Genomic DNA, 14,863 nt, shown 5'->3' on the forward strand with positions numbered 1-14,863 from the left:
GCAGGCTCCTCTGCCTGCAGAAGGATATGATTGGAATGTATGCATCCCCCGCCCCCAGCTCACCTCTCCGTTTCCCACCATCTATGGAAGAACGTTCTTCTACCCAGTCTCAGTCTCCGTGGGCTCTCATGGAGCTATGGCTTGCACACATTCTGAGTGTGTTCTCCAAGGATCCGTATGTCGGAACTTGAACCTGAGTGGTTAGCCCTGAGAAGTGATGGGTTCTAGTGGAACCTGGTTAGGCCACTGTGTGCACTAAAAGGACTGGCCATCTTTCTCCCCAGTTCTTGCAGAGGTTGGTGTAAAGTGAGCATGACTTGCTCTTCTCCGCCTGGCTCTGTGTCTTGCTCTACAACGTCTCCCACTTGCACACACCCCTGCCACGTCACCCACCTTGAGGTCTTCACCAGAACCAAGCCAGTGTGGGTACCCTGTCCTTGAGCTGCAAAACTATGAGGCCAATAAGCTTCTTTGCATTATAAATTCTTCTACCTCGGCTGCTTTATTAAACGTAACAGAAAATAGACCAATGAGGTTAATGAAGGTATCTTCATTCAGGGCCTGTACTGGGCTCAGTACTGGGCTGGGGTGATGGAGTCAGATGAGAAGGTAGATGAGACCCCCTAAGGAGGTCACAGAAAGCAGGGAAACAGGAGGGACAGATGCCCAAATCCCCTATCATTCTAACAATACGAGAGGACAGGACAAGCACAAGAAAGGGCCAGAAAATGACAGGCCCTCAGCGAGCACCCAGCGTAGACTGCAGCTAGGGAGGCTTCGTGAGAGCTGCCAGGCCCCACCTCCTCCTCAGAGCCCCTCTCCTGGAAATGCTACACTGTGTCCCTCACCACTGTCCCTTCTCCCGCACACCCCAGGAAGCCTCAGGCTTCTCCCCAGCTTTCTTTAGGCTGCTGACTTTTGCATCCTGGATTCTCTAGTCCTGACCCTCCACAGTCCACCCACTCCTTCCCACCCCACCCCTTCCCACCCCACCCCCATGCAGACCAAAAAACACTGCTATTTAAGGAGCCGTCTGAGGACCCAGCAGTAGGAGCAGCCGGCTTCTTTTTTTCCCCCTGTCATGCTGGTTACCTAGCAACACAGCCAATGCAACTGCGGCATGGAGACTGAGAGAGGGAACGACCTAAATCATGCCACAGAACTGTGGCTCCTGTGGGGTGAAACACCAGGCATATTTCTATCTCCCCAACCGCACCTTCTGGAAGGTACAGAACCTGGATTCTCATCTTGGGCTCAGCAAAGGCAAGCTCTGGTCACTCCTCTGAAGTCTGCCAGGGCAGTCAGGCAAACGGTTTTGGCAAGCAGGATTCCCAGGGGGCAGTTGGAGAAGGCCTTCCTTACACAACAATCTCACAGTGCACCGAGAGCATGGACGGGTGGAGCCTCACATATACGGAACTCACTGACCACTCCAGCACCCTATGCCTACCTTGTGGGAACATGAAGGGACCAGAGCAGGGAATGACTTCCCAAAGGCCAGATGCCAAGCTGCCTAAACCGCTTAGGGTCCAGCTTCTCCATAAGGAGGTGGAAGACTCCTCAAGTCCCAGACAATCATGGTGCCTTTTCCTGAGGCTGGAGCCTCCAGGAACTCCCTCAAAATTCAAGCTAACTTCCATGGATAGTCTTGTTTTTGTTTGTTTGTTTTGATTTTTAAAGGGGGTAGCTTTAAAATAAAATCCACAGAACAGTGTGCATTGCTCAGGCCTTTCTTCTTCTCTGCTATTCTAAGGCTAACGGTGTTTCCTGTTTGGGGGAGGCAGGAAGAAGTTGCTTAATGCTGCTGTACACGGAGGATCGCCTAAGTTCCAGCCACACCTTCCCAGTCTCCTGTCAGTAACCTAGTTAGTCACCTAGGCATTAACAGGCTGCTGCACACCTAGTCCCCTTGGTTCCCGCTGCCCCCTCTGCCTGGAGTTCTGCTCTTCTCCCGCTCTACGCTACACTCCCGCCTGGTGCCCGGGAGTGCCTCTAATCCTGCGGGGCCAGCCCTGTCTATATTCTCAGCTCTCCGTAAACTCTGACAGCACCCGCTGGGCAGAGCCAGCAGGTCGTGCTGAGACTTCAAGGTGCTCTGGGAGGTGGCCCACGTGATACCCAGCAAAGGATGCTCAAGGAGACTCCCCACTGGTTCTGCTGTGCTCCCAGCCTGCCCGTGCAGTCTGACAAGACTGCGGCACCTGGTTCTCCCCCCTCCCCCTCCCCGCCAGGCCCTGGCCTGTCTCACTGCAGAGACCCAAGGGCTGCCTGGCACTCCTTCATCTGTGGAGGCGGCACTGGCACACTAGAAGGGCCCTCCTCGGAGAGGGCTGTGGGGCTAGAAATGGAATATGGCACAGATGGGCCAGGGGACGAGGGATTCCCTCAGCCCCATGCAAGGGCCCTGGGTATTTACAGCTCTTGGAACCATCTGCAAGCTCATGGCACCTTATTTCCTGCATTCATAGCATCCTCAGCCCCATCTCCCTCGGCCCCCAGCTCCGGAAAGGTTTTCCTTTCATGTCGCTGCTTAAAATAGAGGCTTACATAAGTGTAGTTCTGATCTGAGAGAAAATCAGGGGTGCTGGAGCAGGGGCCCGGCGGATGGAGGGCGAATGCCTACCCTGGTGCCGCGTGCTCTGGGCAGTGCTGGCCTTTTCTGCTGTCCCCACCCAGGTACCTCTAACCACATCCATCACATGGTCTCCCCTACAGGTTCCCATGTGTGTCGTTGCTACTCCACTCCACCGTATAACTCTCCTTCCAACTCACAGGCAGGGCTCTCTGGGGCAGGAACAGCTTTCCTCTCTCCTAGAGGCACACCAGCAGAAGTGCTATGACGACCTTGTGGTGGACCATAAGAAGAGAGAAGCATCTAAGCTCGTACCTGCATGCGGGCAAACTGGTCGTCACTAGCACGCATTACTTAGGGCCTTCCCGATCCATGCTCATAGACAGTCACAGCAATAGCAGGTCAGTTCCCAGTCAACACAAATCTCCCCAGCATCTAGCTCTGAGAAGCCCCTGGGAGGGACCAGAGGTTCCTCAGAACCCACAGAAGGCGTAACCCCCACCCCCACAGCCCTGGGCCTTACCTTCCCACAAGCTACCATGGAGAGGGCCACTTGGTACCAGAGGTGAAATTCTCCAAACGCATACTTCATGGCTCGCTCTAGGCACTGGGGAGGAAGAAGTGGTCAGCACTGGCCCCCTCCCTGACAGGGTAACCATTCCCCCTCACTGCCTTCAGAGAGCTGCAGGAAACACAGGGGTGATCCAGTCCCTGCCACGGCACGCTGGGTCAGGCTGCATCAGAGTTGTCCCTAGTCCTCTCTTCCCACCTCCATAACGCAGGAATGATTTCAGAGGGCCATTTTGATAAGCAAATGAAACCAGATTTGTGAAAATGTTTTGAAAGAACACAACCCAACAAAAATAACAACTGGCGTTGATTATCATGGGTCGTGGTAGGGCTCTCAACCTTTTACGTGTATATCAACTCATCTATTCTTCCTAACCCCCCGGAGGTGAGATCTCTAATAACCCCCATTCCACAGATAATGGATCTGTGACTGAGGCTAGGGGGACATGCCACGGTCACTAGCCAAAGCCAGTAAAAGGCAGGCCAGCCTGAGCAGAGAGTGGGAAGTGAGGAAGGCTGGGCAGCTGATCCTACCTCAGAAAGCATGGCGTACTGGCCCCGCCTGCCCAGGGTGATGCTCAGGAGGTCATAGATGGCTGAAGCATTCCGCAAGCTCACTTTCCGGTCCTCCTCCTGCTCTGGTGCCCGACTCAGTACCACGTCCCGAGTAGCCTGCGGGTGGAATGCAGGTAAGGACCTAGCATCATGGGGCCCATATTGCAAAGTCACTCACTGTCCCGTTTCACTGCTCTTACAAGCTACGTAACTGACCACACTCTCAGAAATGCCCTCTCCTAACCCCACAAAGCTCTCTCCAGAAACAGAAAACCCATGGTCCAGGTGTGTGTGCGGGGTATCATCCTAAGGCTCAGGGTCCTGAAGTTGCAAGGACAGTGCCATGGCCTCCTGCCTTTCATCTGAATGTGACACCTGCTGTCACTCAGCACCCCCCACCCCACTTCACGTCAAACACACATCATTAATGCTCTCTCTCACTAACATTCAGTCCCTCCTTCCAGAACCCAAGAGTCATTACTCAGCGGTGATGTCGCATGCCTTTAATCCTAGCACTCTGGGAGGCAGAGGCAGGTGGATCTCTGTGAATTTGAGGCCAGCCTGGTCTACAGAGTGAGTTCCAGGACAGCCAGGGCTACACAGAAAAACCCTGTCTCAAAAAAACCAAAGATAGATAGATAGATAGATAGATAGATAGATAGATAGATAGATAGATAGATAGATGGAGTGAGCTACACAAAGAAACCCTCAAAAACCCAAAAAGAAAAACTTAGATAAATATCTAGCTGCAAAGCAGGGGCATCCTGGGGTCTGGAATGACTCTCATACATTCTCAGGACTGTGCTTGGCAAAGCTGGGCTCTGGCCCCACATGCTTGCTGATGACTCCAGCATGCTCCTCTCTTGACCCCTCTCCTTCTGCCAAAGGGGTCCTTGTCCAGCATCGTCCTCCCTCCCTGAGACTGCTCTGCTCCCCACAGGCTGTCAGCCAAGACTGGCCTGCTAGATAGAAAAAAAAAAAAGAAGCTGTTGGCCCTGAAACCTACATATCCCACCAGCTCTAAAGTCCCATCCTGCTCACCAGTGCTCCTCACCGCCTCCTTCTGCATAGAGCCACCCTCCCTCCTGTGGGGAACACGCAGGAGCTACCCTGGGCCAGAGGGTGAGGAGACACAAGCCCCATTGCTTGTAGGCTCTGGGCTAAAATGGGCTCCCTTAGAGGCTCCTATTAGCTAACAGGTCTGCTAGCCCCAAAGAACAATCCACTTAGGGGCATCTAAGGCAGGGGGACAAACTGGGGGCAATGGATCTGGACAGCTGCCTCTTCAGCCACGATTGTGATAGGTGCTCCTCCTCCTCAAGAAACACAGATGGCCAAGGAGGGGATGCCTGGGCTAGAATGCCAGGAATGGCAGGAAATCCTCACAAAGATCAATGCTAGAGCCAACCTGATAAACGGAGCCAGGAACTGCAAGCAGCGAAGGCAGGGAAAGCGCCAAGAAATCCCTCTCCCTCCCAGAGAGTCCCACCCACACAGCCACGTGGGAACACAGCCACGCGGGAACACAGCCACGCTCCGTCCCTCACATTATACCTCCCCACTCCTCCACCTCCAGCAGCTCTTGGCTCCAGGCACCCAATGGGGACCGTGGGTGAGTGGGATTCTCCAGGCAGCAGAGGGAAAGGAAGGAGGGGATGAAGACCGGAGATGCAGAAGGGGGCTACCAGACGCATCTGTGCATCCCTACGACTTTTGGTAGGAGGAAGAAATCAGGATGGAAGGGCTAGACCAGGTATTCTGTAGTGGTGGCTTCTCTTGAGGTAGAGGGAGCCTTGCTGGACACATTCGAGGGCTGAGAAACCTATCCTGCACAGAAGCCATGTCAGGAAGGGGGTAGTGAGAGCGAACCATCACCGCTTCCTTCAGGGTGACACTTAAACTCCTTTCTCTGGCTGCCTCCTACCTGACTCTTCAGCATCCACCCAGCACGCCCTGCTGTTTCCCATCTTCAAGGCTCAACTGAGTTTGGTCACTTTGCAGTTTTCCATATCAGCCTACTGGCAACTCCCAACTCAGAGGGCTGTAGCCAACCTACCCCTCTGCTTCACGGGCATACACCTGGGCCCCAGCAGTCCTGTCTGGCTCATCTCCGCTTGTAGCGGGGCATGCCATTTCTAGACTGAGCTCCTTGAACCCAGAGCTTCATAAATCCACCATTGTGGAATGAGCAGTACCCCAGGAAGACGGCTCTGGGCTGGCACAAAAACTCCTTCTTTGTCTACCCTAGACCTTGCCCTCCAAGAGGACAGGCCTTTGGGTGTGTCTGGGGGGAAGGAGGGGTGGATTTTCAGAACTGAGTGTCATTAGAGCAGATGAAACCTAAGACAGGGCAAGTCCTCCACATGACCTGGCCTCTTAACCGGTAGACAGCAGCAAGAGCGTGCTCTTACGGGTCCTTGGTGCTTTTGTACGAGGGGGGAACATGGTTCCCACTGGACAGCCTGAAGTAGATGTCTGCCCAGCTTTTGGCATGGCTTTGTGGGCAGGGTTACAAAAAAAAAAAAAAAAAGTTGGGCTAGTGTTGGTTGCTGGGCAGTGCCTGTGTATGTAACCATGGTAACAGGTTAGGGTGGGGAAACTGGAGCAGGAAAAAAAAAGGAAGTCTTAGGGCTGGCTAGTTAGCCACAAAAGAGCATGGATTCGTGTGTGGCTCAGGAGCCAGAACAAACCTCAGAGGCAGGGGGCACCACCACTAGGTTTACCAGCCCTCCCCAGAGGCACCCCAGCCTTCCCATCCCTCTTCCCTGGGCTCACACAGGCCCACAGGCTTCCCAGGGAGCCCGTCCACTCAGTCCTAACCACACTCTTTCCTGTGCACACCGACGGCCTCAGAGACCCGCTTTCATCAGACAACCCCAGACCAGTGCAGTGTGGTGGCCCTTGTTAGAGTAAATACAAGCCCCTGAGCTGACTCCAGGCTCTCCCCACTGCCCCCAACTGTCCCCTGTGCTGTTCGTGGGATAAAGGTGAGTATTCTCCCTGCCCATCCTGCCTACTTTGGGCACTGCTTTGGGCTGTCCTTTGAGAGTGAACCATGCTCCCCTCTGTACCAAAGCCCTAAGGACCCACAGGAGCACACCCTCACTGCTGTGACCTTGCCCTTGGTTCCCACTGTGGGAGGCTCTGCCCTCAGAAGCCAGGTAGGACCCCCAGAGGCGTTCCTACTCCTCACCTTTGTCCCTCTGGTGCTTCTCCCAGAAGAACCTGTCTCAGACTAGATCTTTTGGATTGTCAAGAGACCAGCCACACTCCGGTCTAACAGCTCCACACTCTCTCAGGACTCACCACTGCTCTTTGGACAAATGTCCTCCCTGAGACAAAAATGAGAATCCTCCTTTCCTTCAGCAGGTACAACCCTTGCAGAGGCACCCTCCCTAGGAGCATGACCTTCTCGGGAAGAGACTTCTCACACCATCAACTTAGCTGGCCCATGAACCCTAATGGCAGTGAAAGAAGTATACCCTTCCGAGGTGAGGGCTGTGAGTCCCCAGAGATGGACATCCAGAGCCAGTCCAGACCCTGAGGCTTTCCTTTACCAGGTCAATTATCCTGGCAGTACCCAATCTCTGCCAGATGTAGCGCAGCTGGCACCTCTGCCGAGCCCTGTCCTCCACTTAATCCTGGACCTAGATAGAGTCCCCATCTAAGTGGGGGAAATGGAACACTTTCTAAGTGGCACCTGATTGTCCTCATGCCCTCTTGCCTGGTCTCTTCCTACTTTACAGAAGATCAGGGAAGGCTGAGGGAAACTGAGGGAGACTGGGGGACACTGTGGGAGGAGGCCAGTATACCGGACAAAACAGCTTTCTTCAGAGGGCAGAGACCCCACTGAAATCCAGACATCCTGGTTTCACTCTGGCTGCTTCCCTGGTTTCAGATTTCTCTGGGAACGTGTCTAGTAATCTTGATCGATACTATCAGAGGCCTTGGGCCGGCTTTGCTGAAGAAGGAACCAAAGCAAAACGCGGACAGGGTCTCCCTGGTGAAGTCTTGGGTGCTGTCTCTTTGCAAGGAACAGGTTCCTGAAGGAAGATGCCCAGAGCCCTGCTCAGAGGTTTCACAGAGACGGCCTCTCATCAAGCAAGCGAACCCGCCCCAATAGTCACACCAGAAAGAAGGACCTAGGAAGTATCTGTGCCCAGTGATGCTCCTCCTCCCCGGAGGACACTGTCCTGGGCAGCGCCTGCTGGCTGCCCTGCTGGCAGACATGATTACCACCAGCTCTTGAGTTCACAGAGCCAAGAGCTTCCGTGCTCTGTGACAGGCTTCATCTACCCAGCGACACAGTTCCTGTGGCAGATGTCACAGTCTTCCTGTCACGGGTACTGAACCACCGGCTCTGAGCTGGCAGCCTTCTGCAGAGCAGGGCCTTGCGTCACAGCAAAGCTGGTGCCAAAAGCTAGGACGCCGTGTGTCTCATCCGCCAGTCCCAAATGGAACCATGCCTAGGAAGCCTTTTTCTTTAAAATAGCAGACTAATGCCCTCAATCTCTCAACTAGATTAAAGCCTACACGTTTTCAAAGGCAACTAAGTCGGAATCAAAGCCTTTCCCGCCCCCAGGACAAAAACATGCACTGAACAACCCGACGAGATAGCTTTGTGTTTATTTTCTTATTTAATCCACCCAAACTCCTTCCGCAGAGGCCTTGGTAACTCCATCTTACAGATGAGCAAACAGGTTCACAGAGAGAGACTTTCGCTCAGCTATGAGTGACAAGTACAAGAACCACGCTGCCAGGTGCCTGGTACCGAGTATAGTGCAGAACCAGTTGGTTAAGGTGCAGGGTCCCAGTCCCAAGGTCACCCCAACCTCCCACACAGGTTCCCTATCTAGTATCTTCCTGAGGCCACACCAACAATGAATTCTTTCCCCACTAAACAGAAAAAGGATGGGACTTTGCTGGCTTCCCTGCACTATGTGGGAGTGCCCTGAAGATAAGGGCTTTAGGCTGTTTCGTTGTTTTATGTATGGTGCTGAGCATGGTCCAGCACAGTTCAGCTGCTCTGTAAGGATCAGTGTTGAGAATGGTCCAGCTCAGGGCATCTCGCTTTCTTAACCTATACTTCTCAGATGCATCGTCTAAGAAACCTGGTTTTCAGCTGGCAGTCCCAGCTCGGCAGCACCGATGGACTCCAGGGCCGAAGAACTTGGATCCAGCTGTGTGGATCCAGCTGTGTGGATCCAGCTGTGTGGATTCAGCTGTGTGGACATACCCCCTTACTCCCGGCTTCTGTAACCCACGTTTTTGAGCTTCCCTTGGTGCAAGAGGTCCATCCTTCATTTCACACCTCTACCACTACCCAACCATGCCATGCTCTCCTTCGAGGAGCCTCCAAAGTACTCTGAAGACACTGCCTAACGCTGTGGTCACCACGGGCATGTGTACGCATGCACACTGTCACATATGCATTGCCCAGGGTATAGGAGATGGGTCCCCATGGCCTTATTTTTCCGTAGTAAGCAAACAGGGATGACAGGCATAGCCCGGACACTGGGATCATCATTCACTACTTTACCACCCCTGACCATAATGTGAACTCCACGAGGTCAGGGGCCTGTCTGCATTCTGCTTATTGCTACATCTCTGGCTTCTAGAATAGGCCCAGGCCCAGGACAGATAATCAAGAGTTGTTGCAAGAACATGAATTCTATCCAAACTTACTTCTGAGTTACCATCATCATATGAGGAGGAAACTGAGGCTCAGAATGTCTGGATGCTTTGTGCCCGACCCTCAACTAATCAGCAGAGCCCCGGAACCCCAATTCAGGTCTTGTGACTCCAAAATGCATACTCCTTCCATTCCTTGTCTGTTCTTACATCAGTCACAGCACCTAGCTGCTCAGTGCACACTGCTGCCTAGTGATAATCAGATTTTGTAACCCAGAAGAGAATTTCACATACACTCAGGCTCTACCTACTTGGGACAGACATTGGGTCTCTCATCATAGCCCAGCATAGTTAGCATGGCCAAACCCAAGTGCTCCAGACTTGCAAATGTGTGTGTGTATCTATGTATGTGTATGTGGGAGTGTGTGTGTGTGTGAGAGAGAGAGAGAGAGAGAGGGAGGCAGGGTCAAGAAGAATCTTGCACCTTCCTGGGAGGCAGAGCTTGACTAGGCCATGGATAGCCTGTATCTACCTATGCCAACACTCTCCACAAACCCGGTTCCCTGGGGTCAGTGGTGCCTGGGGCTTACCATGGACTCACTGATAAGCAGCAGCAAGAGCGCCTCCTCTATGTTGTCTTTGGGGCAGTAGAGGCTGGAAAACACAACAGCATTCCTGGTTGCAGCCCAGCCCACATCAACAGTACCTCTGCCTCCCCCCCTCCCCAAGCAGCCCTTGTGCCCCAAGTCAACATCGACCTGGTAAGTTGACCCTTCTCCTGCATAATTCACAGACACTGAATACTTAGAACAGCTCTTAACTAGCCCCAGAGTTCTGAACCTGAAAGGCTGCTACCATCCTGCAGAAGAAATGGCCCATTCACCCCCAGCCTGAGGTGAGGCATGGGGAGAAGCCGCTGGTGACTACAGGCTCCACCTTCAACTGGCACCTCAAAGGGGTGTGTCAGGAAGACAGGCAATCTCTAAACGTGTGGCTTCGGGGAGCCATGAAGCATTCTCCCCCAACCCCACCAGAGACCGTCTTTTCTTAGCCTCTAAAATGTCTGTCAGGCACTGGGGCAGGGCTGGGAAAGCAGGGTACCGTGAAAAGACACCAGAAGGTATCAGAACCTGTATTCACGGCAAGGCCATAGCGGGGCACCAGGCCAGGCGGCAGGCACTCACTTGTCTCCTTCATAGAGGTGAGGTTTCCGAAGGGTCTGGGTGATGAAAGAATTCTCCTCCTTGCTCATGAACTCAGGCAGAGGGTGGGACAAGGGGCTCCAGTAACATTCCTCACTCAGGGAATGCAGCAGGACCCCTGCCAGGTGCTTGGCCGCCACCTGGCAAAGAGGGAGAGACTCAGGCTGGGGTAAACCGTCTGCAGCTTGCCTATGCAGCCCTGGTTCCCAACTAGATCTGCCCACTGCAGGATGTGCTGCGCCTCTGGGGGCCTCACATTCCATTCCCAAATCCCTAGGTCCTCAGTCCCTCCGGCACGGTAGCTACCACCTCTCCCAAGGATGACATAGCTCTACCCCATCTGATTTCGGAAGAACAAAGGTCTAAGTACATAGGCCTGAGTTGGGGAACGAGAGGAGAGTCAATGACATCTATTAAGGGCATGAAGAAACGAGCCATACCACACATCATTAGGATAGTTTTGCTCATGCAAGGGATGGCAGTAGATTTCAACTCTGTTCTAATGCTAGGAGTTATCTTCAGCGCCCTGATGAAGAAGATGAGATGAACAGGGTGCTTCCCAGGCTTGGTGGGAAAGCATTCTGGGATGGATTAACAATGTCTGCTGAGAGCAGAGGAGGGTGAGCATAGGCATGCATGTGACATCTCTAGGTCAGGGGCCTCTTGCTAGGGCTTGCGTTGTCTCCCACCCTAAGTGGCCTTTGTGTAAGCCAGCCCCAGCCAATAGTCACATTACCACTTTGAAGTTTTGCGTTGCTTTGGTCTCCACAGTCCTCAGAATCTCCCGGAGCTCCCGCATGCCTTTCACGATGTTCCTGGAAGAGGACAGCCAAAGTGGGACCATTGCTCACCGAGCTCCACAGATTCCCTCCTAAGCCAGCACCTGCCGCGTGGTCTGTATGCTGCGGGTATTCTTTGGATACCTTCAGTCAGTGGAATGAAAGCCAGAGCTGTGACTCCAGGACGCTTCAGTCCCAGGGCTGACGTGCTGCAGCTGACAGCCAGGAAGCCCACTGCTGCCCACCCCCAACTCCTCAGCCCCCAGGGGCTTGGTAGTCTGGGAACTACAATAGGACAGTATTGTGCAGGTCAAGTCCCTTGCCTCCAGGGAAGCTCAGGAAGCTACAAGCTTCCAGGGTTACAAATGCAGGCCTTTCTCTGTAAGCCTGAGAATGCAGACAAAGACACCTGGAGTAAGGTCAGTCAGGACTTTCCCTGACCTGCCCAGGTCGCAGAAGAAACCGCCATAAAGAAGGCAGGGAATCTCAGCCGCCAGATCCCTCTGTCCTGTGTCAGGGAAGCAATCTCACCTCTGTGGCCCACAGTCTCCCCTAGTGTCTCCAGACTCCCTGTGGGCATGCTCCATTCTCCAGTGTCCCTACTAGCCCATGGCCATCATTATTCTTTATGTAATACCTCTGCTTCTATCTCCTTGTCACTTAGTAGCTATCTCACTTTAATAAAAAATACTTGAAATCACAATGAAATCACAGGTTTGTTGTGCTAGTAGGTTTTTGTTTTTGTGGATTTTTTTTTTTTTTGCAAAATATAGTAAGTGCCGAAGTATTTTTAAGCACAGAAGTAATTTTTACAAGCTCGTGTGTGTACGACTTAATTCCACTGCACTTATCACTAAAAGTTCTCAGCCTACATGCAAGGAAATGATGACTCAGAACAGAGCTCTTCAGAGTACAGTCAGTTCCTGGACCAATGGCAACACTATCCCAAGAACTTGCTAGAAATGAAAGTTCAGAGATACGGGAGCATGTGGGAAAGGCCTGTAAACACCGAGAGGCCACACGCAATCACTGCAAGAGGCAAGTCCCCATGATCACACTGCCGAAGCACGAAGACACTGACTGTCCCTGTGTGGTGGTGTCCTGCCCTCCTAAGTGCAGCGTCCAGACTCTTCTGAGAAGTGAATTGAGTGCACACTTGTCAGAGCATCAACGCCCCCAGGACCTGTAGTTTTAAGCGCTATGGCTGCGTTTTTTTCAGGGTACAAACCAGCAGATCAAGGCCCAGGGGGCCAGCTCGGCAGTGCAGCATATGAAGCTGCTGGAAGCGTGGAGCAGCTCCCTGGAGAAGAAGCTTTCCTTGCGGCAGAAGGAAAGCGTTGAAAAAAAAAAAAAAAAAAAACAAGAGCATACAGAGTTTACACAATCAGATATGTAGCTCTGAAACTGAAATTGAGAGACAAAAGGAGATGCTTCGAAACAATGAATCCAAAATCCTTCATTTGCAGCAAGGAAAAGACAGCCAAGCAGAGAATCTGAGAGAACTCAAGGAGATCCGCCCCTTCAGGCAGAAGTGGGAGGAAGCAGACATCGTGAAGAGCAGTGTGGAGACCCCCAGAACCGTGTGACTGAGCTGGAAAGTGGGCACAAGAGTGCAGGGTAGGCGGCTCGCAACACAGGCTTGCAGGGATCTCAGCTGAGCCGGCATGACCAGATGCTGAAGGTTCATGACATCTGCTTGGCCAACATGGACCTGCAGTTCCAGGTCCCGAGACCACCAGCTACAACAGTGTGCTGATCTGGAAGATCTGTGACTACAAGTGCCGGAAGCAGGAGGCTGTCACGGGAAAGACCCTGACCCTCTACAGCCAGCCTTTCTACACAGGCTATTTTGGCTGTAAGATGTGTGCCAGGATCTACCTGAACGGGGACGGAATAGGGAAAGGGACACATTTGTCTCTGTTTTTTGTCATTATACGTGGAGAATATGATGCTTTGTCGCCATGGCCATTCAAGCAGAAAGTGACATTCCTGCTGATGGACCAGGGGTCCTCCCGATGTCATCTGAGAGATGTGTTCAAGCCTGATCCCAAGAGCAGCAGCTTCAAGAAACCCACTGGAGAGATGACTATTGCCTCTGGCTGCCCAGTCTTTGTCGTCCAAACTGTTCTAGAGAATGGGACATATATTAAAGATGATAAAATTCTTATTAAAGTCATACTGGATACTTGGGATCTGCCTGACCCCTGACAAGTAACTGGGGAGGTGGATTCAGCAGGAGGTAACTCCTCCGGGGGGTTGAAGCGGTCTGTCTTCAAGAAGGTCCTCACCCTCAGAAAGGACCGTGTGGAACAGGGTAAGCAGCCGGAGAAGGAGGATGCGTGGCGGGCAGGAGAAGCCACATGTAGAAACAGACCCCAACGGATTTCCTAATAGACTAGCCATACTCACTCTGAAGAATTGTTTATCCTTCAACGAGATAAATATTGCTGTCAGAGAAGGTTTTCATTTTTAAAGATCTAGTTAATTAAGGTGGAAACATATGCTAAAAAGAAACATAGTTCTTCTTCCTTAACTTGAACACCAGGAAAGAACACACATGGAGGTAGCAGGACGTGTCAGCGTGTTAATCTAAAAGGAGAACTTAGGAAATAATAATACAATTCTGATATATTCATCAAAATAAAAAATAAAAGTTCAGAGTTTGGAGAGAGGGCTCAGTGGTAAGAACACTTTTTCTTACAGAGGACCCAGGTTTGGTTCCCAGCACCCACAGGTGACTCACAACCATCTATAACTCCAGTTTCAAGGTCTCTGAACCCCCTCTTATGACCTCCATAGGTTAACAGAGTAGACATACATGCAGGCAAAACACTCATAACATAAAAATAAATGAATCTAAAGAAAATAGGAAGGAAGGAAGGAAGGAAGGAAGGGGAGGGGAGGGGAGGGGAGGGAGGGAGGGGGAGGGAGGGAGGGGGGGGAGGGAGGGAGGAGGAGGGAGGAAGTTCTACGCCATTACACCCCACCCTATCCCACAAGGAAACTCCGAAACCATTGCCAAAGAGAAGACAAAAAGACTGTAGGAGCCAGAGGTGAGAAAGGACCAGGACGAAGCAGTATTTTCTAGATATGACAGGACCTCACACTCATGACATCACAGTAGCTGTGGCTGCCGGCAGATCAAACCAGTCAACATTCCATCACGGATGGGGAGGAGCCCATGAGCCCCACTTCTGACTGAGGACTACTGACAGCTGGTGCTTCTGCAGAAGGGAGAGTCAGTTTTCTTTAAGGGTGTGGCTCCTGGTTTGGCCCACACCCAGGAGTATACATTCAATACAAATTGGACTCGGTGGATTGTAAAAGAAAGAAAAGGACATGAAGGGGGGGGCAAGTTAGGGAGAAGGGTACCTAGGAGGAATTAGGGGGAGGAGAAGGCGAATAAGATCGAAATATATTGTATGCAAGCTGTAATGGGAGACTCAGGTGGGAATCTGACTTTGATCAAACCAGAGAAGTCGGGTTTCAGAAGGGCATGGAAATGTCACACTCCTGGGAATATGAGGTGGCCTCTGTATGTCTTCCTGGCTCTA

General features: G+C 52.2%; 1 protein-coding gene and 1 pseudogene across 2 annotated transcripts in view; one reads left to right on the forward strand and one right to left on the reverse strand.

Annotated features, from left to right (window-relative positions):
- Ttc7a (tetratricopeptide repeat domain 7A) overlaps window positions 1-14,863 on the reverse strand; it is a 106,387-nt gene that overhangs the window by 52,686 nt on the left and 38,838 nt on the right. For both annotated transcript variants that reach the window (XM_050146170.1, XM_050146171.1), the window contains 5 exons: window positions 11,267-11,345; window positions 10,513-10,670; window positions 9,919-9,982; window positions 3,677-3,814; window positions 3,096-3,179 (listed from right to left, as the gene is read on the reverse strand). In XM_050146170.1, the coding sequence (XP_050002127.1) occupies window positions 3,096-3,179; window positions 3,677-3,814; window positions 9,919-9,982; window positions 10,513-10,670; window positions 11,267-11,345 (523 nt within the window). The remainder of the gene's footprint in view (window positions 1-3,095; window positions 3,180-3,676; window positions 3,815-9,918; window positions 9,983-10,512; window positions 10,671-11,266; window positions 11,346-14,863) is intronic.
- Window positions 12,094-14,134, forward strand: LOC126504131 (TNF receptor-associated factor 3-like; annotated as a pseudogene).

The sequence above is a fragment of the Alexandromys fortis genome, unplaced genomic scaffold (assembly GCF_014885135.2).
Source record: "Alexandromys fortis isolate MF-2015 unplaced genomic scaffold, M_Fortis_MF-2015_v1.1 scaffold_42, whole genome shotgun sequence".
NCBI lineage: Eukaryota > Metazoa > Chordata > Mammalia > Rodentia > Cricetidae > Alexandromys > Alexandromys fortis.